The 24,228-nt window shown below is 41.4% G+C and overlaps 1 protein-coding gene across 4 annotated transcripts; it reads right to left on the reverse strand.

The window, feature by feature from the left end:
- Positions 1 to 2,792: 2,792 nt before the first annotated feature.
- tnfaip2a (tumor necrosis factor, alpha-induced protein 2a) lies at positions 2,793 to 24,225 on the reverse strand. 4 transcript variants are annotated; one of them, XM_041975483.1, is made up of 14 exons: positions 14,875 to 15,085; positions 13,656 to 13,684; positions 13,568 to 13,624; positions 13,016 to 13,467; positions 12,729 to 12,940; positions 11,065 to 11,179; positions 7,981 to 8,103; positions 7,813 to 7,907; positions 7,544 to 7,636; positions 7,288 to 7,414; positions 5,687 to 5,812; positions 5,461 to 5,610; positions 5,206 to 5,330; positions 2,793 to 3,225 (listed from the first exon to the last, which is right to left on the reverse strand). In XM_041975483.1, the coding sequence occupies exons 1-14, from the start codon at positions 14,982 to 14,984 to the stop codon at positions 3,036 to 3,038; spliced, it is 2,004 nt and encodes a 667-aa protein (XP_041831417.1). In that variant the 5' UTR covers positions 14,985 to 15,085; the 3' UTR covers positions 2,793 to 3,035. The 4 variants fall into 4 exon arrangements, with proteins under 4 accessions (XP_041831417.1, XP_041831418.1, XP_041831415.1 ...); XM_041975484.1 differs by lacking the exons at positions 13,568 to 13,624; positions 13,656 to 13,684 and adding an exon at positions 24,129 to 24,225 and having other exon boundaries at positions 13,016 to 13,464; positions 14,875 to 14,976; XM_041975481.1 differs by lacking the exons at positions 13,568 to 13,624; positions 13,656 to 13,684 and adding an exon at positions 23,602 to 23,703 and having other exon boundaries at positions 13,016 to 13,464; positions 14,875 to 14,976.
- Positions 24,226 to 24,228: the final 3 nt, after the last annotated feature.

A 24,228-nucleotide genomic window follows, 5' to 3' on the forward strand; every position in this document is an offset into this window, starting at 1 on the left:
GGATGGTAGATCTCGAGGACCGACCCCTGGAATAGAGTAACCCTGCTCTAAATAGAGTGCAGAGCCACAAAGCTGTTCAGCATGTTCAGAGCAGTAAGTCAGTTAAGTATTTAACCAGCAGGGGGCAGCAGAGTCCAGCACTCACACTTATCTTTACTCTGTTTTATCATTCGTGTGTCCTCCTTTGGTGTCCCTCAGGCATCAGTACTATGAGCAAAACAACAGTACAATCAGGTGTATTGATCCATTGGAAGTGATTTTTTTTCCTGGAGCAGTGAGGCTAATTTTCCAAAAGGAGTTTGGTAAGCGTCCCACTCCCACAGATGGAAACTTACAGAGTCTGATGAAATTTCAAGAATCTGCAGTGAGGAGGAGGAAGAGGAGGAGGAAATTCAGTAGCCAAATGGATTCATTTCCTACAGGAAGCGAAAATGTTGCATGGTTTCTTACTAATCGTCATCATTTATCAACCTCATGAACAGCTCACCGATTCTACAGACTTTGACATAACTTTATTCGTCTGTGAGGACAGGACATATTTCTTTAAACAAAAACATTCACATTTATTTATTAATCACAACAGCAGCAATTATAAATAATACCACATTTTGTAGTGGATTAAGTGTTCTTGTGTGAAACAGATTTTAAAGATTTTGTATTCTAATTTCCTTTTCAGAAATCTGGAAAAAAAAACAAAACTCTTAGTGCAGCACGTTCCAGAAAAATCTTTTCCCACTTTGTTTCCATTCTTTCTCCCAACACTTACAAGACTTCATGTCATTGAGTGATGAAGAGTTTCTGGAGTTATTTTTTCCCATAAGTCCTGCAAACATGTCCTAAGGTATGCATTAATATGGGGTTGTGGTTGTCTCTAAATTATTTAACATTCTCTACTGGGGAGAGGCCAGAACTGCAGGCAAGACAGTCCAGTATCGGTACCGTCCAGCCATGCTGCTGACTTTTAAAAGAGTTTTTAAATAAAATGTTTAAAGATCTCTACAAGTGAAAAAACAGTAACAATAAAGACAAAGAATTTGACAAATGTGTTTATTGAGTTAGGTCTGATGACAGCAATCAGTTACACTGATCGGCTGACTCTGAAGAGTCAGAAACACGGCGACATGCAGCTGCTTTCAATCTTCACCTTCAGTCTGATTTCATTCAGTCCATCCAGATTTGATCTGAACAGACTAGAAGAAGGTGAATGAATGAAGTGACATCATGAAAGTTTAGTTTCAGCAGAATGATATAAATCGGCTCCATGATTGCAGCATTTTCACATGCACACAGCTTTTAAAGTAGAACTAAAGGAGATCCAGCATTGATCACTGAGGGACACCAGTACCCGATCCAGGTATGGTCTGAGCAGGCTTCTTCTGTCACCTCTAACTAATCTGAGTTCAGCCCAAATGCACAGAATGAATTGGACTTTTTTACGTGAGGAAGTTCCTTTTTAGCTTATTCTCTTTATCTTAACTTCTGATGTTAGATGTGTAGTTGATGTTCTGCAGGGTGGATTGTAATGTATCTTAAAAGGAAATGTCTGTATTTATTTTTGTCTTTTAATACTGATAGAGGTGATGTTTTTATGTCTTTTAAGGTTTTGTGTTGTGTTTTTTTTTTGTTTTTTGTCATTTCTTAAAGACGCACTGTGTAACTTTGGGAGGTTTTCTCAGGTTTTCCCCCCAACATTGACGGCTAATTTGGCATCGATCTTGCATCCGACCTGAACTCTGAGCTCTATCTAGCCAGTAAAACTCAGGGCACATTCACACCAGCTGAGTCCATTCTGGTCAATTTGCTTGGAAAATCAGCTTTCTTTGGAGAATTGGTAAGTGCAAGCAAACGCTGATTCAGATCAAAGAAGCAGTCCACCTACAAATGCGGATCTGGGTTTGCTTCAAACAGACCAAATACAGGAAGGGCACTGCTTGGCAAAATGCATTGTGGGTTGAGCGCACAGCATCATTGGTAAACGCAATCAAAACGTAAATGTGTGCAGGACGACAGGCGGCTCACCGTCAGATGTGGAAGAACTCAGTAAAGGTTCAGAAGAAATATGCTCAACCCAAGACCACTAGTATCCAATGCAGCTTCGTGTTTTACTCTGATGTGATGGAAACAAGTCGTCTTGTTTTAACCAACAGATGAATGAGTTTTCTCCTTCAGTAATTCTTGATGCAGTGGCGCCTCTGGCAGAGAGTGTAACACGTTATTTAAAAGGTCAGACTTTGTTTAAGCAGTGCAGCGTGAAAGGAAACTCAGTCCGGAAGAATGTTGCATCCCCCAACTGAACCGAGTCCCGTACCGAGTCTAGGGGACTATCCTGGTGTGAATGCACTCTCAGGACTATGTTGACTCTTGCTTTGATAATGTCTTTTTGCTTTTCTTTGTTGAATCAGCCACAGTGACGTTCAAAATGGCCGGTTTGTTTATATAAGCTTGCTAGCATGTGACATGGTGCGTGAAGCAAAATTAAGCTGCAAGGCCATGCGGTGTTCTGGAAAAAAAAGTTTTTCTCAGCCTCGATATGCTGCTGGGCAGCAACAGCTCCAGAAATATGTATAATCCATCTTCCTGTCCCGTTAGAGTTTTAATGTCAAAAAGTTACACAGTGCAACTTTAACTGAAAATATGTGGATATGTTTTTTTGTTTCTTTTTGCCGGTGTGTTAATACATTTGGCATCTTTTTTACATTTTGTCGTTGTTTTACTATAAAGCAACTTGGTCAACATTGATGTGTCTAAAGTGCTTTATAAATAAAAATAATTTTAACATTTTCTCTTGTTTAGCTGTTTATGAAGGAAAGGAAGCAGCCTTTAAAACATCTTTTACTGGAATTGAGCCGGTGTGTTCTCAGTTTTGATTGAATGATGAAAGTTTGGCCAACAACAATATCAACTGATTTTCTAAAAGACTCTGATTGAGTTAATCGACTTCCTGGTTTTCTGCTCCTGCTAGCGCGACAGCACCATGACACCAAAGATACGTTAGCTAACTGACTGAACTATTTCTGCTAACATGCTAACAACATTTAGCTCTTGAGTCCCATTTGATTGATTTTATTAGTGAGCCATTTAACTTTGATATTAGAGAAGAACGGATGGCTGTGATTGGCGGAGGCATTGTGGAGGCGGTTCTTCTCCACGCTCTTCCTGATGGAGCTGACGTCAGCAGCTGATAGGCCGAATTTCACTGACAGGAGAGCCGACACATGAGCGCCACTAAGGAGAGAGAACACAGCAGAAATCCATCAATCAATAAACTAATGAATAAAACAATGAAGGATCACAGGTCTGACTGTTCATTTAGACCAAACTAAGCGCTGCCTAATACACATCGGCTGTCTAATACACATCGAGTGGACAGTTGGGTGGAAAACAAGGATATGTATATATATCAATATACATATTGATCCAAATCTGCTGAATATTTTACAGATAAAACCAAAAAAGAAACTAGATTTTAAATCCATTAAAAGCCAAACCAGCAGTGACACACTTGCACTGTAACCATGGTTACCACTGACATGTGTTTATCCAGGTTTTGTTGTTTTCTAACCACCGATCAGTCATTCAGAGTCGGTCTGATTGACTTTAACTAACCGCCTGTAATCTGGTTCAGATTCTACGACCAAACTGGTCCAAACCAGTTTATGTGCTGATGGCACCTAAGGCCCCTTGCTGGGTGGGAACAGGTATGACGTTTGTCTCATGAGCAAACATGAGCCACATCCCCATTCAGTGGAAACGACCAGTCAAAGAACAACTGGAATCAATATTATCAATAAAGAACTGATCGTCTGATCAAAGATAATCTCCAGAAACCAAGCCACGTAAACAAAATCAATCCTCCCAGTACTTTTCCTCTCACCTCACACACCTGAGACACCCGAACTCCACCCTGCCACACCCTGTGTCTCCCACGGCAACCAGGTGGATCAGTTTTAGAGAGCGCACAATAACCTGGAACACAGGTGACTTCCCACAGAAGTCACCGGTGGGAAAGATGTGGACAAGTAGGACATGTGGACAAATACGCCTGCATGTCAGGAGTGTTTCCTGAAAATGAAACAAAGTCTCTGACTGAAGAAAGATGAGAAACATGAGAGCGATGACACCGGAGTGTAAACTGAGCATCAGCATTGATTCAAAAATAGGTGGAACTGGGTCACTTCTGCTGGGAATCAGTTAGAGGAAGACAGGGATTAGAAAGACCCCAACAGTGGAAGCAAAGAGAAGATGCTGGTTGCTTTCTGATAAGCACCACCAGGTAGCGCTGCACCAGTGCTGCCACCATGTTGGACTGAAGACGCCATGAGACAGCGGTAGGACGTCTGGCTCTTTTGGCTCCAAATTGCTAAGAGCTTCTATTTTAGCCTTATTCAGCAATTGTGAATGATTTGTATTTTGGTAGGCAAATTATAAATGAAGTTTTCTCATCAAAACATTATTTTCATCCATTTAAAAAACAAAAACACAGTTACGAATTAATATTTTACAAAACATTAAATGAACAACTGAATACAGAATCAAAACAAACAAATCAAACTAAGTCTGAACATCATGGTATTAACTAATATTTCCACATTTTCCTGAGCTGTGCAGTTTAAATCTGGCTCCCCATTTTTATTCTGTTACTCTGTCTATCTGGTCTGTACCACTACACTGTCTGGTGAGTCTGCCCCCCTTCCTGATGATGGTTTGATCCAGTCTGTCCTCACATGTGATTGGCCACATGGTGTGCCAATCAAAATAAAGTACCATCCCTTCTAAGATTTAATATTTGGATATAAGATTAACATTTAGATTTAACATATAACAATTAGATATCGATTAAATATTTAGATTTAACATTTAGGTTACATATTTATATTGAACGTTACATTTGAGTTTTATATATTTGTGTCTGAATAGTTCTTAAACAGCTGATCCCACCACATCACTAAGGTTTAGATGCACGTCGATTACCACAAACTGGATCATAACGTAAAGAAAAGTTGTGATACGATGAAACACAGAGAGTTAAACAGCAGACCTCTGGTTCCCTCAGATGGACTCACACTGAATACTAAACAGTTACGTCCTCAGCTGGCATTCAGTGAGGCGGATCTTTTGTCTGCTGACTGGGTGACGAATGATCAGTGACTCAGCAGGTTTCTGAAAACTGAGCTCATGAGCAGAACCTCAGATTGCATGTGGTACCTGAGGTCAGGGAAGGTCCGGGCCAGCATGACGAGCTCCAGCTGGATGCTGGCAGGATCCTGCAGCTGGAGCAACTCAGCAAGGCTGCAGAGCAACCCACGGATCCAGGAGGCCTCGCTGCAGCCCTGAAACACACAAACACTGCTGGGATTCTCCCTCCAGTAAGTTTCAGCCTTCATGTGTAATTGCATAAAAACTCAAACATCAGTCACCTGATGCTGAGTGTGCGTGTGCATGAGTGTGCATGTGTCTCACCTTTTCTGTGAAGAAGTTGTCAATCTTCTGAGCGTCTTGGATCATCAGCTGAGCTCCGGCTTCCTGCTGCTCTCTGTTCTTCATCTTGGTCTTTATCATCTTCTTCACATAGCGGAAGGCCACATCCTGATAAAGGACAGAGAGGAGGGCCTGGAGACGGACAGGTGGGTCAGACAGGTGGTCACACAGGTGTGTAAACAGGTACACAAGCAGGCTGGTGGCTCACCGCTCTGCAGACTGGTTTTAGATCATTCAGGTCACACAGATGTTTTTCCAGGTGGTCCAGCAGCGAGTCGATGACAGGAAGTGAGCCATCCACCCAGGCGGATGTCCACAGCTGTTTCAGACACACCTTAATCAGAGAGAAGAGACGCTGCAGTAAAAATGCGTGTCCTGCAGTTCCTAGCATGTCTTTAAGGCGACCATGTTGCATCGCTGTTCTGATTTCTGACATTGAACTCAGTGATACAGTAACATGTCCATCAGTCCACCTGATGAAGAGGACCTCATTTATATCATGGACGTCATCCTCATCATCGTCAGGGTTCCCCATGCTGCTTCTTGTCTTATCATCACAAATGTCCCAGGTGATACTGGAGAATCAGCAGAGTCCACACAACCACTTGATCTCACCACAGCAAATTATATTATACCATTATACCATTATACCATTATACCATTATAGCTGAGGGGGCGCCCTGCACCAGTACCAGAGTCCTGAGGAGGTGATTCCCCCCGCCCCAGTACCTCCACCACCACCACACCGCAGGAGATGTAATGATGAGAATCTGACACTTGAGAAGCACAGCAGGAAATCATCCTTGCCAAGGAACAACTAAAACTAACTATACTCCAGCAAGATTGAGCAAAGCTCAATATTCAGTTGCTTGGAAAGGAAATGCACCATTAAATTGCTATTTTAGGTTTGATTTTTGAAGCAATTTTGAGTTGAAGTAACTACTTATTGTTTATTAGGGCAAATTCCATCAAATGTGTTTATATTCTGTCTTTTTTAAGTCAATAAAAACTGGACATGATGTGACTCTTGGGTGTTGTGTTTCATCTGGTTTTACAAAACTGTAAATAGTGTAACTGTTTTGCTTCCATTAGTGAGGAAACGCTCAAATATTACTTCCAGACTTCTTTAATGACGAGTAAACAAATACACAGGATCACCCTCAAATCAAATCTCAGGTTTGGTCTTTATAATGCTGCATTTTGGTATCAAAGTGGTCCAGATTAGTCACAAAACTTCTGAATTACCCAACAGAGGCTAATATCTGGATTTCAGGCAGGACTGGATGCACAAATCTAAATTTGAATCTTCAAGAATAAATGTGGGTGAAATCCAATCCACTTGGAATAATCCTTATGAATAATGTTTGAAATACTGGTCCCTGGTGATCAGGACAGGGATCTGAGGATTAGGATCTGGATCAGAGGGTCAAGATCAGGATCAGAGGATCAGAATTAAGAGCAAGATCAAGACCAAGACCAAGATCAGGACCAGTTTCTGGATCAGGATCAAGATCAAGACTTGGATCAGGATCTGGATCAAGACTTGGATCAGGATCTGAATGGAGGTCTTGGTGATCCAGGTCCCGATAGTCATGTTTGGTTCTGGAAGATATCTTTAGTTTCTGACAGAACTCAGGAAGTTTATAAGATGAGAACTGAACCATCTTCCTGAACCAGAAAGAATCTCAGACGTCTTCTCCATCTGCAGCTGGATGATAATAAATATGCAAATCAGCTCTTAGCTCACCTTGAGCTGGACTATACTGAACCCAGATAAACCTGGATGCAGATCAGTCCACATATCTGTACCTTGATGTGGGAGTGAAAAGGACAGGTGAAGCACATGAAGACAACGTCCCTCAGAGCAGACAGGGTGTCCATACAGCCATGTCTCTGAGCCTCACTCAAGCTTTCTGTTTGACCACTGATGTAATCCCTGAGAACAAAAACAGAAGATCAGCCCCCATTTCCCAGAATGCTTTGCAGCAGATGTAACCAGATAGTACAGACAATCATCCTGCAGGACCAAGTCAACTGACTGGAGCAGGAATCACATGACCTTCACCTAAGCTGCTGCTCACACACCAGCTGTCCTTTCATCACTGGGTGCATGTTGCCATGGTTTCCACTCAGAAAGTCCTCCACACACTTCTTATAGCTGCAACACACACACACACACACACACACACACACACACACACACACACACACCTGTAAATCATTGTATTAACTTTCATTCAGAGAAAAGACAGCGATGTTAGTGAGTCATTTTGAATTTGCTTAAGGCTCTGATGGAACACCTGATGGTCCTGACGTGTGGTGGGCGTGGCCTACCTGCAGAGGAAGTTCTCCATGAGAGCTGTGAGCCTCTGAGCTTTGTTCTGGTCTTTGATGGCACAGTTGATCTCCTTCAGGGAGCTGCTCATCACCTGGAATACAAACCCGATGTGATGAAGAAGAGCTAATGGAAACAGCTTCACTCTGACCTGTCTCAGCTCTCACCTGTATGACGTCGACAGCCAGCGAACTGAAGAAATAACCATCGATAAGTTCAGGTGTATTGCCACTCAGCCAGCTCATCTCCTCCTTCCTCAGAGCTGTGTTCAGCCACAACTTCACCTGATCCTGATCCAAATAAAAATGACACATTTAAAATACTATAAAATAAAATATCTATATTTTCACATTTTAGACTATAACATGTTCCACATTCATCCTACAAACACGCCTTCAGGTGTAGAACAGTGTGGGTTGTGAGTGTTTGTGGTAAGTACTGCAGGCAGGTCAGTCCAGTTCCTGTACCTTCGTCTTCCTCAGTCATGCTGCTGTAATGTGTGTAATCAGTTCAGTACACTTTAAAAACACATGGTTATGTGCTTTAAATGTAAATTCTGCACGTCAGAAGACATTACAACCCTTTAAACTTAAACACAACTAAACACTAAAATATACGGAAAGAACTTAAGGCTCTAGAGTATAACTAAAAAAAAACTAAAATACACTAAAAGAAATTAAAACTAAAACACACAAAATTACTAAAATACAGTTAAATGAAATGAAAGACTAAAACACAGCTAAAGAAAAAAAAGACTAGAATACACACACACAAAAAATAAAATACAACTAAATGAAATCAAAAGACTAAATTAAACTAAAATTCAATTAGTACAAATACAATTAAAGAGTTTTTTTCCCACAGTTTGGGTTCTAGTACAGATAAAAGTCCTAAAGAGGCTCGGTCACCTCTGCTTTAGGATATTGGAACAAGGAGGAGATTTTGCTATACAATTAATCTACCGTTCAAGCTTAAAATCACAGATTTAAACTAATGGATTTTACATCTTGTTGTAAAAGACCCAGGTTAAGGTGAGAGAGATCAGGAGTCCTGCTGGGACCAAACACCCTGACAGAGGACAAATTAAACATTTAAAAAGGATTTTCCTTTTCAGTTTGTTTTTTTATTGCAAACAAAAATGATGACAGACAAAACAATAACCAAAATCCATCCATCTGCCGCTTATCCGGAGTTCGGTCGCTGTCTAAGCAGGGAAACCTGTCCGAATGTCCACCCTACTCCCTAACCCCTCGTTCACTACATAAGGCTGCACTATATAGTACACTACATAGTGCACTCATTCTCTTGGTGATTCCGTACCCCCCACAGGAGTCCCCGGGGGACACGGTCGAACGCCTTCTCCAAGTCCACAAAGCACATGTACACTGGTTCAGCGAACTCCCATGCCCCCTCCAAGACCCTGAAGAGAGTATAGAGCTGGTCCACTGTTCCATGACCGGGACAAAAACCACACTGCTCCTCCTCAATCTGAGGTTCGACTATCTGATGGACCCTCCTCTCCAGCACCCGTGAATAGACCTTACCAGGGAGGCTGAAGAGTGTGATCCCCCTGTAGTTGGAGCACACCCTCCAGTCCCCCTTTTTGACGGATAACCAAAATGTGAAGTGAAATAAAAATAAAACTACAGCACATTAAATATAAAGAAAAAAATAAAAAGAGAAGTTAAATGAGATGAAAGGAAAAAAACAAACAAAAAAAACCCTTCATTTTACATTTGTCATGTAAACAATTATATATTAGTAATATATGATGTCATAAACATTTATGATACATTCATATATGATTATTGTTGTGAGTTTCTTTGTTTTTGAAAGATGAAATTATTTTTTTTTTAAATCTGCATGATCAGTCAACAAGTTCATCCACTGGTTTATTGATAATTTTGTTCTGTCTTTCTAGTTAAATAAGATTTTTTTTTGTAATGGTAAAAGATACAGAGATGACGATTTTGAGGTGTTTGGTTATGCTCAGTGATGAGAGGTGTAATATGACAGCAAGGGATTATGGGATGCTGACACCAATGGTCCTGAACAGCAAACATTTTGAGGATTTCGAATTATGGGAATCCCACAAGGTTCTGATTTGGGCCCAGTATTATTTTCTCTTTTTATTATTAATATTGGGATTGCGTGGTCTGAACATTTTGGTTTGTCGTCTCTTGTGTTGTGTTCAGTTTACTTCGTACTCCCTGATTATCACTCCTGGTGTTTTTGGCTGATGCCTCACCTGCTGCTCCTTTTGTCATGAGTTCCATGTGTATTTTGACTCTTGGATTTCATTTGACCCTAGTCTGATCGTTGTTCATGTGACTCCCTAATTTGGTTTCTGTATCATTCATAGTTTCTGGTATTTCGTAAGTAGACACCACTTGGCTTCAGCTCCTCTGTCTTTGTTTTGCATTCGGGTCCTTTTTCAACACTTCATTCCCCTTAGACCGTGACACATCCACTCAGCTAAAGGAACACTATACTGCTCCCTCCCTTAAAGTGGCTATTGATAATTAACCGATTGAATTAAATCAGCTGCAAGTTTCTCTCTGTTACCTGAAAACCAAATTCATGTTTTTTCTAGGGCTCTCAGTTCACATCTTCTATCGTTGCCTTGTCTGGAGATAACATTGATAAAGTCTCGTGTTATAAATATTTAAGAATCTGGGTGGACAATAAGCTCTTTTCAGACTGCAAATCAACCACCTGATAAAGACACTAAGAATCATGCTTGGATTTTTTATCAGAATAAGTCTTGTTCAAACTTTACTGGAAGGAAAATGCTTGTGTTTGAGTTTATGGTGACACTGTTTATATACATGCTTCATTGTCTGTGCTCATTCGCCTTGATTCTGTTCATTATTGATTTCTACTTTAGCTTGGGAGAACGGCATAATGTCCTCCAGAACACCTTAAAGAACCTTAAAACTTTATTAAGAACTAATTAAAGCGAAGCCTGTAAATTAAGTTTATTTAAAATGTTTTGCATCTGTTTTATTGTTGTAATTAATTTGTTTTATATGTACTGAGTGCTTGTAGTGTGTCTTCTTTGCCTTAAAAAAGGACTGCGTGGTTAAATAAATTAAATGAATGAAGAATGTGGTTTTAAATCATCTTTTTGAAAAATGGACAAACATTCCTGGAAAAGATGCAATCTTGAAGGCAGCAGATGTTGCTGTAAAAGTTTATTTTTACTGCTTCTGTTGGTTCTGAAGCTGAAGATAAATGTAACTGGCACACACCTCTTTGTGGGACAGGTACTGGTCCTCCAGCCGGTCCAGCTGATCTGGCAGCAGCAGGGAACCCAAATAGGCCGTCTTGATCTGCCCGTCCAGTTCTTTGTGTTTCAGAATTTCACTTAGAGGAACCAGAACAAACACACATCACCAGCTCAGTCTGAAGACATGAATCAACATCACTATTTGTTATGCTTGACAAGACATAAAAACTTTTTGTTGTTTATTATTTTTCATTCTTCTTTGTCATGTTGGAACTGAATCGTCTGTTCTTCTTCCTTTGGAAACAAACGTTGAAACCTCCCAGATCCGATCAGATGATCTGCTTGTGCAGCTTTAAATGCTCCATCTAACCAAGTTTTATAATCTTACCCGGTAAAGTAATATCTTTGATCTTGTTGGAGAGTGATATACTTGACAAGAGCAGAAAGTTTAACATTATTAATCATGTTTTAAGAGTATCTTATTTCATACATAGTTACAAAATCTTAAAATTGGTAACTTGACACACGCATTAAGTTAATCATATCACTGAGACACATTTGAGATCACATTGTATCTTCACACCCAATTTTAGATGTGAAAACGTGTTTAAAGACCTCCCAGAACCAATTCTCACACACGGCAAAAATGAGCTATCTTAAAGCTACAGTGTGTAGAATCATTGGGTTAAAAAACTGGGTATGATGGGTATATATCATTTGTGAATTGTGGCTGTCAGAGGACAACATTTTTCCAGACATAAACATGTTTTCATCTGGGAGTGGATCCAGTGTCTCAGGTGCAACGATGAGTACAGTACAGGTAACTACTTCAACACTGTGGACTGTCTTCTTCTATGGTCCTTTTAAGGCATTACGTATCCCAAACAATGCTCTAGCACTTATCAAACAAAGCCCGTACTGAAGTTTTAAAGCTCAGAGCGTTCTCACTTCACACACAGAGTTGTTTGTCCATTCAGAGACACCGTAGTAAAAATGGTGGCATAAATATGGTGGCTGACATGTACGTGGACCCACAGCAAGAAAGAAATGGCTCATTGATTTTTTTTTTTTGTTTTCGGAAAAAGGCTAGACTAAAATAAAACACAATATAAGGTCACTAACAACTGATAAGTAAACAGTAGAAAAAAATATAGAAAATGAGTAAATAGAAGAAATAAAACAAAGTAATTAGATGAAAAGAACAAAATTCTTACAAAGCCCAGAAGTGGTAACCGTGCAGCAACAGGCATCAAGGGGTTAATAAAGGACTTGGAATGAGTATTTTGTCACATGTTTTAAGATTCTTACAATTTGCCTAAAGCAAAGAATGTTTTTATATTATTTCAGGAAATCTTACTAAGTGCAATTATCTTACTGCACTGGCAGATTATTCCCACTTGATTATCTGAATCTTCTCAACTTAAGTTTCTGTTCCCCTTATACTTAGATAGCTGTTTTTTTGCAGTGGCTCTGAGGCATGACAGAGTTATAAAAGGTTTAGCTGTTCTTTTCTTGGTACTTTCTGGGAAAATGATCAGAGATCCAGCTGCTTGGCAGCATTGAGAACCCACCAGAGAAAAATGTCTTAGCTCTGATACAGTGATTTATAGTGCATCTGGAATCAATAAAAACAAAGAATCTGGAGGCTGAAACAGTAGATTCTCATTCTGCATCAGCAGGACTCACTTAGGGTAGTAATTGTTGATCCAGAACAGCAGGTAGCTGCAGTCCTCAATGTCCAGGTTTGAGAACGCCATCTCTGTTAGATGAGCAGAGAAGGTCCGATGGTAGAGCCCAGCGTAGACGTTCAGGATGTCCATCTGTAGAGGGTAACAGTCCTTCACCTTCCTCACCACCGTCAGCAGGTCCTCCTTCACACACTTCCCGACACGACACACCTGAGAAAACACTCAGTGAGTCCCCACCATCAGGCAGCATGAAGCTGGGCAGGTGGAGGGAGGTGGAGGACTCACCTGTCTCTTCCCCTCGGAGGATAACTGATCGGCTCTGACCTCCTCTTCCTCCGCAGCCTTCCTCAGTCGGGCCACCACCATCTTCTGCAGCAGCATGTTGTGAGTGCTAAGATACCTGTGAGGACGCCACACAGGAACCCGGTTCTCTGGATTCTCTGTCCAGCGCTGGTCCTGCTGCTCCTGCTGCTGGATGGAGGCCACAGCACTCCTTAGGACCTCCAGGTGCTCAGCAGAGGGAGGGGAGGAGGTGAAGGTGTCTTGGATGGCCATCCAGATCCGGACTCCCAGGGCCTCGAAGTCTTGCTGCAGCTGGTCCTCCGCCTCCTCATTGGGGGACTCTTGCCTGAAGAGCTCCTCCTCCTTGAGGATCAGCCTCCTGCTGATCTCCTCCAACTGCTCCTCCTTCTCCTCCTCCTGCTGCACAGCATCCAATGCATCACCTGCAGGAACTGGAACACGGTGACACAAAGTCAGACTTCTGGAACGCCTGGTACCAGTTCTGTTTCAGGTCTGTCAGAACCAGCAGAGACACGTATGATCTTGTGTGATGCGTATGTTCTGTCTGACATGTATGTTCTGTCTGAGGTTCTGCTGGGTTCTGGCTCCTCTCTGAGTCCCTGTAGTGCCAAAACTTTAAAAACTGACTGCTTGGTTCTGATTCTGAAGTCACTATATAGTTAATCCAAAGACCAGAACCGAGTTACTTTCAGGTTCCAGGAGAGGGTCTAACTGAGCATGTGCAGTCCTGCAGGTTTCTGATTGGCTATCACTGATCATTTGTGGACCGTTGTTGTGATACAGTTGACGTTTGTGGACCAGTTTTTCTCACTTTCTTCATGTTTCTTTTATCTTTTATGCTGTGAAATAATCTTTTCTTAAAATGAGTACAGGAGTTCCACAAGGTTCCGTTCTGGGTCCACTGTTCTCCAGTTTATAGGTGAATATTCCTGACCTGGTTGCTGATGAGTCAGTCATACATCTACAACATGATGTCATGTTGTCTAAAAAGCACACGTCTGTTGCTGTAAATTTCTTTAAATTACATTTCATCATTTAACCTTGAATTTAGGTTAAAGTCATCATCGTTGATGAACTCGTAGTTGTGTTTAACTTCTCGTTAACTGGACACGAGGCAGCATGACATCTGTGCCATACACAAGATCTCTGCACACACTACGAAGCAGCAATGCTAACATGTAGCATAGCAACATGATGGGGAGAAACTCAGCTAAAAGACTCCAAGCATTGGTATCCAACCAAACACAGGTCAAACCCCAAGCAATTACACGGAAATGTAAGCAAACATGCGAACAAGCAAACCACATGAAGTGCCACATGTAAGCAGAGACTCTGCAGATCACAAAGATGTCTATTCATCTTTCTAATGTCCCCGTGGGACAGGAACTCTGGGAGCAGCCAAAATATGAAAGTATGTCATGCATGATGTCATTTTGTTCCTGTGGCCTCGAGAACAAGAAGATTTTTCATCTCTCATGTCTCTCTAATGTGACCAGAGTTACCACTGCAGTGCACGTGAGTGTGTTAGAGAGGAACACAATCATTTTCTTTCTTAGTATCTGACCTTCTGCTACAGAAGGTCATGCACACCCTCTGCACCCCCATGTATAAAAGTTGCATTTTATTTGTTTTTTCTTCTGATGACTGTTTTTTTTTCTGTTTATTGTGTTTTACGCTAAGTTTGATACAGCTAAAAGGTCCATCTGGAGATGGGTTCTACAAACGATCTCAGACTACAAATGATGTGATGTGCAATGATTTAAATAATAAACAAAGAAAACACATAAGCATAACAAAAAGATGTGGTGCATGTAGAAATGTTGAGATCTACTGGTTCTGACCTTTCTGCTGGAACGTCCTGCGGTAGTTCCTGATCTTTGCAGGGATCTTCAGTTTCGGTAGCCTCCTTCTGGCTCCTCCGGGGTTCTCCTGAGCGCCTCCTCCTGACCATTTAAAAGATTTGTGAACCTGTCCAGTTCTATGGAGAACATGGTCTCTGGTTTTGGACAGATGGTTTTGGTTCCCTGAGGAACTGTGACAACAGAATGGGCTGCAGGAAACAGGGCATTTTGCCCCAGACCGGCCCATATATACGATCACGTACACCACTAATCATTAAGCTGCCTTAAATGCAAATATCAACAGTGCAACTCCTTAAAACTTTGCACTTAGTTAGAATCGGTGAGAGAAGACATGTTAAATACTCCCAAAAAGTGTTATTTGTTAATAAAATAAAATAAAAATCTATACTCCAGCATGTTGATGGATATTAGAGCAGCTTCATCCCTCTTTGTGCTTTAAGGAGAAGGAAAACAAAAAGAACAGACAAGAGAAATGATGAATCAGATTTAACTATTTCCAGTTAACTGCTGCGATGGCAACTGTCCAGGGTGTACTCTGCCTCTCGCCTGCTAATTCCTGGGATAGGCTCTGTAATGGCGGAGGGACTCCGTTCAGGCACCACTGATATCCAGAACGAAGACTGCGTGTGGAGCAGCACCCAGAATCACACACGGTGAGAAGTTTTCATATTGGACTCCCATTTACCACCCTTTTCTCACTATCTTATGAAAATAGGGTAGGGTCCCACTATCTTGTGAAGGCAAGATAGATCACTATTCTACTGCGGTAGGGTAGGGTTAGTCCGGCACTGAGGTGAAAACTTCGGTGGGAATAATAGGCGTTTTAGTCAATTTTTGTGCCTGAGTTTGGGCTCCTCTAAGAAGAAAAATCCAGCAAGGAGACGTCCTAGCTGCAATGGGAAATACAGCTGTTAAGAAGAAGGAGGGTAAATGGAATCCCCAATATGTAACAAAGAAAAAAAAAGAAAAAAAAAGAAATAAAAGGGCCAAACAATAAAAGGACATAAATATAAGTAATATATAATAAATAAAATAAGCGTATTGCTGAAGCATAAAAGGAAAGAATAATGAAACCAAAGAAGAAGATAACAACAAAAAGAGTCAAAGAGTGTGTGAGTGTGTGTGTGGTTGGAGATTCTCTCACATTCCGAAGCAGCAGAGAGAGAGGACACGTTGGTAATAACGAAGCTCTGTCTAACAGTTTGATTGAGAAATCTCATGAAGAAATAAAATAGGTACTTTTAACAGTAAAAACTAAATTAGAAGGAGATGCTAAATTTACGTCTGGAAAAGATCCAGATAATGTCAAATGATCTGATTAGGCTGAGGAAATGTTTTGCTCTGCTCCAGAATACTTAATACACACAAGGACACTTTCAGGTTGTAAAAGCTGGTTGTCTGTTTGGAAAGAAAAATAGAACATTTTATCCATAGGTCTATCTGAAAAACTATAGTTTTTGAGTCTCAGCTGACTTGTATTTGCATTTATAAAATATTTTTATAAGAATTTCATTCCTTTCTTATGGACACCTTCATCACAATGCTTTAATTTTATTGCGTTCTTTCTACTTAATTTGTGTGTTCTTTTAAACTTGTAAAACATGAACAATTTTTACCTTAAAGGAAATTAGATCTGTTAAATCTGAACAACACTTTGCTTGCAATGAAGAATGCTTTTGCTTATATATACACACACACTGAAGATTTACTTTTAGCATTGTCAAATCTTTGAGAGAAAAAAACTTACATCTTTCCTCAGACACATACATAATCTCTATAGGATAAACATTGACCCTATTTTCCTTTTTCTTCTTTTCCCCCTCCCTCCGTCTCTGTCGGAGACACCCTCTCCTGAAGCTCACAGGCTGCATACCTGACCCGACTCAGTTCTTCCGCCTGGATAAAAGTCAGCAGAGACCCACTGATATATATATGTATATATATGTATATAAACTTTCTATCACCACCATGTCCTACAAACTGATACGGATGCCCATTCCTACCAGCTCCACCTGATGCTCTATATGATTCAAGAAACAAAGACAGAAGATACTCCAGCATTTACCACAAGAGTGCCTCTACTTCTAGTTCCAAAGAGACTAAAACCAGATGTCTGATGGACATGTAAACATCTGTTTTTGGATGGTAGAACACCATCCTTCACAACGCTCCTGATCATGCGTTTATTCAGAGGACAAACCAGGACAAGAGCTCTTCGACCAGCTCCGAGGTGGCGTGGCCGCTGGACTTTGAGGGGCTAACAGAGAGGTGGGTGCTGGGGGCCCGAGGTTGGAAAACCATCCGGTTCTACTGACCAGAGAGAGAACATCCATGTGGTGAAAAAGGGTCATTGGCCATAAAAATCAAAAGGCGGTTTGCCATCAGACTGATCCACGGCAGAGCTGACTCGGGGATGAAGCAGTCATGTGACCAGTTAAAACAATGATGGTGAGATCGTTCTGATTTCTTACCACAAATAATTAATGATTTCATTCAAAATCCTATATTGAAGTTAAGCAGATCTACATCTTCTATGGAAAGAAAGTGTTAAAGAGTAAACAGAAGAAAGCTTCACTTCTAGACATTTCCCACACAATAGACTCGTTCACAGCTGGAAAGAGAGACGCATTTACATGCACAAATACACGCACGCTCACTGCAACGAAGTACTTGCTTGCTACTGACATCACATAACATGACATGATGAGCCACTAACCCTGTTTTGTTTTGTTTTCATGATTAGAAAGAACAGAACATGTTTAGTGAGCTGGTGGCAACAGCCTTTCCTCAGTTATCCAACACTGATCGGCTCATTTATAAAGGAGAAAGAAAATGAGTAAAAAACGAGATGAAAATAATGTTTTATCTATTTGATCCCTTCAGACCATCCTAATTGTTACTCACTGACACATGAATTTATATTTTCTCCAGATTACCCGTCTAACTGTTGATCCAGGATCTGATAAGATGGTATCTCTCTCATTCCTACAGCTGAAGTAGTGAGAGTGAGTGAAACCTTCCTGCCAGAGGTGGAAATGCCAACATACTGATCCTTATGTGCATTTCTGTAAATACCGAACAGCAGTTTCCCTGCTTGGTTCTCTGTGGTGATGCAAACTGCAAGTCCCCTGATTTCCTGAGAACTTTAAGTGTGTGCGTGAATTGCACCAAAACTGTTCATGTGTCTCTGGGTCCTGATTATTTAAATTTTTATCTTTCACAAATGGCTTAAGTTAAGGTTTTAGTACTCTTGGTACTGTATCTATAATCTATATTAAACAAGGATTGAATCTGAAACAGTTTTAAAGATACAAACTGAAAACATAATAGATTTATTTTTCAGTCGAGCAAACTAAGAATCTGAAATCTGTCTGAAAACAGATGAATCAATAAATAAATTGCTTAGAGGAAATTTCCTATGACCTAAAGAAAATGCTGATGTATAAATTAAATGACGTTAAAGGAGCTCCTCTATCTACTGTCATCAGATGTAACTGTATGCAAATTACTTTCAGTAAAATAAAGAAAACCTTAAACAACTAAAACAACAAATGTTGAGGTAGGTAAAATTACGTTTAGGTCATTGTTAGCTCTGCATTAAAACAAGAAAATGCACTATAAAATGACTACTGAGATACCAGAAGAAAATTAAAAACTTGTTTCATCTTGGTCTGATATCCATGGATATTTTAAACTGATTCTCTTAAAAATAATAATAATGAAAAAAGGGTTTTCTAAAAGACTAAAAGCGCTGCTCAAGCAAAAGAAATTTGGCTGATGATGGACACATTATTCAAAGAAATTCCAATTGGGTTCGAGTCCATACCATCTTGGAGTTGAAAAATCTCCAAAACAATTAGTGTTTTCCAAACAATTTTAAAATGAACTTTAAGGATCCTCGCGAATGCAGGAAAATTGACCTGCTCTGATTTGGCCTTTCTGCGCAGAACTACTGACGTGACTTTGACAAAGTTTTCTGACTCTGACCTGAAGACAGACGACTGATGGACTGATATTGAATGAACTTTTCTTCCAGCAGGATTTTATCCAGGATTGCTTCCACAGAAGGCTGATTGCTGTTTATATCGCTGCTAATTCTGCAGCCATTAACAGTTACAGACATTTATTGTCATAAAAAGCAGGTCTGATAATCTGTTTACAGGAGGAGGAGACGTCTACTCTACATCTCTTTTTGTAAAATATGTGTATGTGCATTTTGAAATCACAAATGACTTTGACCCTTATGACATTTTGGGGTAGAACTTTTACAGGTGGAAAAAATTAAACCTTGTACACATGTGCTTATGCTAATGAGGATTGTTTCACAGGGGGAAGCCAGAACAGGCAACTCCAGGATTCAAGTATACAAGAATTTTAATGTTTTGTGTATGATTTTACTCTTACCTGGGATACTGTCACATATTAACAAAAATGGAAAGTATATCAGTTTTTTGATAAATTGACTATTCCACCATGCACCTCTGGTTCTGCAGGTGCTGTGCACTCTACTGATGGAAGACCTTGCCTTCTTTGTCAATTTTTTCCCCTAGTTTGCTAAGTTGTCACATGGGGTGGACCATGTGCCAAAAGGGGGGATGGTATCTTCTATAACATCTTGGGTTACAAAAGGCTTCACTGTGGTGGCTGAACAGTACTGCAAAAATGTTTGATCTGTGCAGGCTACAATACAGCCCGCCCTCTTGCTTGCCCTCCAGCTGGTCATACACCACCTAATCAGCATTTTTGATCACATGATGATGGATTTCATTGAGTTAACATTTGCAGAAGATAAGAAATATTGTCTAGTCATGGTTGACATGTGACCAAAAAATGGGTTGAAGCTTTTCCAGCAAAGCATGCCACAAGTTCAGTCGTGGCTAAGGCTCTGGTGACTGAGATCGTTCCAAGATGGGGATTCCAGTTAAGGTCTCATCTGACACTGGTTCATACTTTGTCAATGCAGCCCTGAAAGAGGTAAGTGGACTGTTGGGGTTCCAGCTTAAGACTCATTGTGCTTATCACCCACAGCAATCGAGCGTGAAAATACCATTTTGTAAGGTAAGAAGAAACAGGATTGTCCTTGTCAGGACTTGATGTATGGATCCAAGGAAGGTGAAAACTGAGAATGATCAAAGAATACGTTATTGTGCAGAGGAAAAGCCAGGTTAGTTGGGAGTACGGCTGGAGCGGGCAGACTGGGATCTTCGCGGCACGGTCTGGTCCAGGTATGGGTTCTTGGGAAGAGAGAGAAGGTTTCGAAGGTTAGCTGAGTTAGCACAAGGTGGAGACAAGATAGTGAAAGCGACTGGAGGTCTGAGTGGAGTTTCAGAGCAGGTGAGATGATGAGTAGGTGTCTTCCAGCTCCGTCCTGATTGCGGTGACCAAGGGTGTGCCAAATATGGTCAACAGGAAACCAGGGGTGAGGATGAGCGTGGGCCATGACAGTCCTGGCCTAAAGCCTTCCCACTCGCACATGAGAATGAGGAAACGTGCCCGAAACGAACCTCAGCAAGATTTGAGATTCTGTTTGGCAGACCTCCTCACACTAGTCTGGATCCCCCAGGACTCTCCGTGTCTACCACATACTGTGAAGGTAACATGCTTGCTTATTGCTAAAATTTGTCCAAAGTTCTCTCACAGGTGCACAGTGTGGCTAAGGAAGGCCTGCCACGCCAGCATCAGATCTGCTCCATTCCTTGGTTCCGGGAGACTTGGTCTTGGTCCGGGAGACGAGAAAAAAATACTGGCGTTTTGAAAGGTGGCTGGGTCCATTCCAGGTCCTGCTGGTCACTCATACAGCAGTGAAGGTCGCTGAAAGGTCCACGTGGATTCACACATCCCACTGTAGGAGGTTCCAAGGTACACCAACCCCAGCTCCAGCTGACCTCTCAACCACAGGGCAGAATAATCCCTGAGGTCAGCCCCGTGCGAGGTAGTCTACTCTCCACGTGAAAACATGAAGTGCACCCAGGCTGCCGTGAGGGGATGGTCGTGCGTCATCCACTTCATCCTTATCACCTCCCTCCTCTGGTACCTGGACCCAACCGGTCCTCGCCCAACACAACACACCCTAGCTTCGTCCCAACCCGCCAGATGACTGCAGGGGACAGAAGCACCCTCTTTGAGGAGGCACCGCCGAGATGACCACACCCTTCAGCATCATGACAACACTGATGATCTTTGGTGCTAACATGTCTGCTCATAAATTGACAAATGACAGCTGTTATGTTTGTGGACTGGTGCCACATGCCACACCCTCTCAATCAGTTTTCATTCCATATCCAGTCCCTCTGAATACCACTTTGTGAACTCTGATCATGGGTAATAGATTACACCCTAGGAACATTACCTGGCTACACCAGCCCTCCCCTCTCCTGGAGGAGGCCCGCTGAATTTTCCAGCAATACAAACTCTACTTGTGTTTCATCCAAAACTGTTTTCCGCTTAAGAGATCGTATTTTTCTCCATCTCTCTGTTTTTAGCGAAACGGGACAGATGCACTATTCTTTTCAGGACACTCTAGTTTGTCAGCGTATTATTCCAGTCTCATGTATATCCTCACCTTGCCCCAAATGCTCTGACTCGTTCACCTTAAATTCTTGTGATTTATTCCCTGACTGTTCTTAACACCACTTGGTCTTACATCCCATCAGATACCGGCTTTGGCTGTCCTCATTATATGGTTTGGACATGTTACAGACACTCTTATATTTACCTTCCTGTCAATTGGTCTGGAACATGTTATCTGGCTTATCTGCTAACTTGTCTGTGATCAATGATGCCCTTAGTGATCTCTGGGACACTCTGCACAGCTGCGACAATGTAAATTTACCCTCTAAGGGGTGGAATTTCTGGGACTGGCTTACTAATGGTTCTTGCATTTTTCTTCTGTGTTCTGATTGTATTTTGCTGTGTCCTTCCTTTCATCAGGTGTGTGCTTGACAGACCGTTCACTTTCTATTTTCATCATTATGTTCCAGAAGATACTTCTCCACATGATGACGCTGGTGATTTGGAGTTCTTTGAGTAAATTTTCTCTTTATGTGTGATTAATATGTTGCATTTTAATCAAAGGGGTGGATTGTAATGGAAAATTTACACAGAACCCTTATATTCTGTAGACTACACTTTGCATTGTTAAAGCTTGGCTTATGTTTTACTTAGGGAGGAGAATGACTGTGTACCCAGATAAGGATTTAGTGAGCTCCCCTTCCCCCTTTTCTTTTCATCCTTGTACCAGGCCATGAGGAGTTTACTACAATGACCTTCGACCTCGATGTTATCAGCTCAGGCTCTGGCTCTATATTAACCAGAGCACACATGTATCTCTTCAGACTCACTTAGCAGATCTTTCTGACTGTGTGACTCTCATTGCTGATCAGCTCTTAATGAAATACTTTGTTTGATTCTCACTTAGTGTGTGATCTTTGATAAATAAAAATTCCACAACAGCTCCAGCTCACATACTTCCCTGAACTGGACTAAGCGGTATAGTAAAATTGATGGATGGATAATGATGCAGTCAGGTCCAGAATTGTTGATTTCTAGAGGCAAACAGCTGCATCACTATTAACATCTGGACTTATGTGTAGGATGAGTAAATAAAAAATCTTTTAAAAAAGTATTTATTTCTGTATATTATCAATAAATACCTACACAAAAGCAGCCTGTAACACATTTGGACCCCAAAACATCCAACTATCAGCCCACAACCAATAACAGAAAGGCTGATAAAGAAAATCTGCAATTTGCTGACTCACTGTTAATGTTTATAAATGATGGTGAGAAAATAATGTTTTCACTTTCAATAAGATGACTTAGTTCAGAAAGAGCTAAATCTGAGATCTGCTGTTTCAGCCAGTAAACACAACCAGTTAACCAGGTAATAAAACAGCTGTTTAGTGCCGTGTTTTCATCACTTCATCATAACTTTGTAAAGAGCTCGCGTGCCATTTGTCATTATTATTATCTAATAGGAGGAGCAGTCAGTGCTCTATTATATTGGACTGTTGATGTCATCACTACTGCTACCACTAGAGGGGGGAGTTGGTTGATGTTCCGCTGGGTGAGACGTGGGGCCTTTAGTAAAAGCCTGGACCTGTACCACAGCCTCGTCTCAGTGTGTGTCTATTAGCTATTGAGAGCACGTTAGTAACCCTCAGCATAGCTATAACCACACGCCAACATAAAGATACAACAATCGCATAGTTTCTCTGCGCCTCCTCTCTGTTCCTCATCGGGAAAGTAAGCTGCATCCACTGGTTCAGAGCCATTTGATGGGACAACGATCTAACGGCTTTTCTGAACCAGTCAGACCAAAAACAAAGTGAGGCGGCCAGAAAATAAACACGCCGGCCCACCGTGAAAGTGCCAGATGGCCAGTCCATGCCTGCAGGAACAACTCGTCTAAAATGAGACATTTTCTGAACCCGTTCTCAGTTCACAGCTTTAACACATCAGCTGGTCAGTTGACACACACAGTAAAGAGCCGCGTGCGCCCCCTCCTCTTCCAAAGACATCACTTTTTAATCTGCAGCTGATCAAGAGAAGTTTCAGTTTCATCTTCATCATTATTTATCAGAAAGTCACATGTCAACACACTTACACACACACACACACACGCACACACACACGCACACACTGAGAGGCTCGCGCACAACAGCTAGTTATAAAACTTATCAAAGTTTTAGAGTTGAAACGTCTCACCTTTCATCTTAGAGCTGCTTGGTCCTCTGATCAGGGGGAGAGAGGAGGAGTGTTTCTTTCTCCTCCTCCTCCTCCTCATCGTGTCTGTATCTCTTCTGCAACCATAACATTTCCCATCGTGAAAACAGACAAACAGCAACACCTGCTGGCGGCACTCAGGCACTTCATCATCAGAAAAAGGACCTTCTGAGACCATCTGAGAGCACATGAGACCACCTAAGACCACCTGAGATCATCTGAGACCACATAAGAGCACCTGATAGACCACCAGAGGCTATCTGAGACCTTATAAGACCACCTAAGACTATCTGAGACCATATAAGACCACCTGAGACTAACTGAGACCATATAAGACCACCTGAGACTATCTGAGACCACATAAGACCACCATAAGATGGTAAAAAGGAAAAAAAAAAAAAAAAAAAGACCACCATAAGATTTTTCAAATCACTGAGCCTGAATCTGACAGTGATGTGCATTGTGTGTGTGTGTGCGCACACGCGTGCGTGCGTGCGTGTGTGACTCACCCCGCAGACAAGTGGTGAACAGACAGCACCTCCACATGATCAGAACCAGAACCGGGCTCAGACAGACTGGATGCTGCAGAGACCAGAGAATATCTGCAAA

Source organism: Melanotaenia boesemani, chromosome 22 (assembly GCF_017639745.1).
Source record: "Melanotaenia boesemani isolate fMelBoe1 chromosome 22, fMelBoe1.pri, whole genome shotgun sequence".
In the NCBI taxonomy this organism is placed as follows: domain Eukaryota; kingdom Metazoa; phylum Chordata; class Actinopteri; order Atheriniformes; family Melanotaeniidae; genus Melanotaenia; species Melanotaenia boesemani.

Coding starts and splice junctions, on each gene's coding strand:
- tnfaip2a (XM_041975482.1), bottom strand. CDS start 15,121: ATGGGCCGGTCTGGGGCAAAATGCCCTGTTTCCTGCAGCCCATTCTGT. Junction 12,941..13,015: donor CCTCCGAGGGGAAGAGACAG/GTGAGTCCTCCA, acceptor GTGTTTTCTCAG/GTGTGTCGTGTCGGGAAGTG. Junction 5,331..5,460: donor ACAACTTCTTCACAGAAAAG/GTGAGACACATG, acceptor TGTGTGTTTCAG/GGCTGCAGCGAGGCCTCCTG.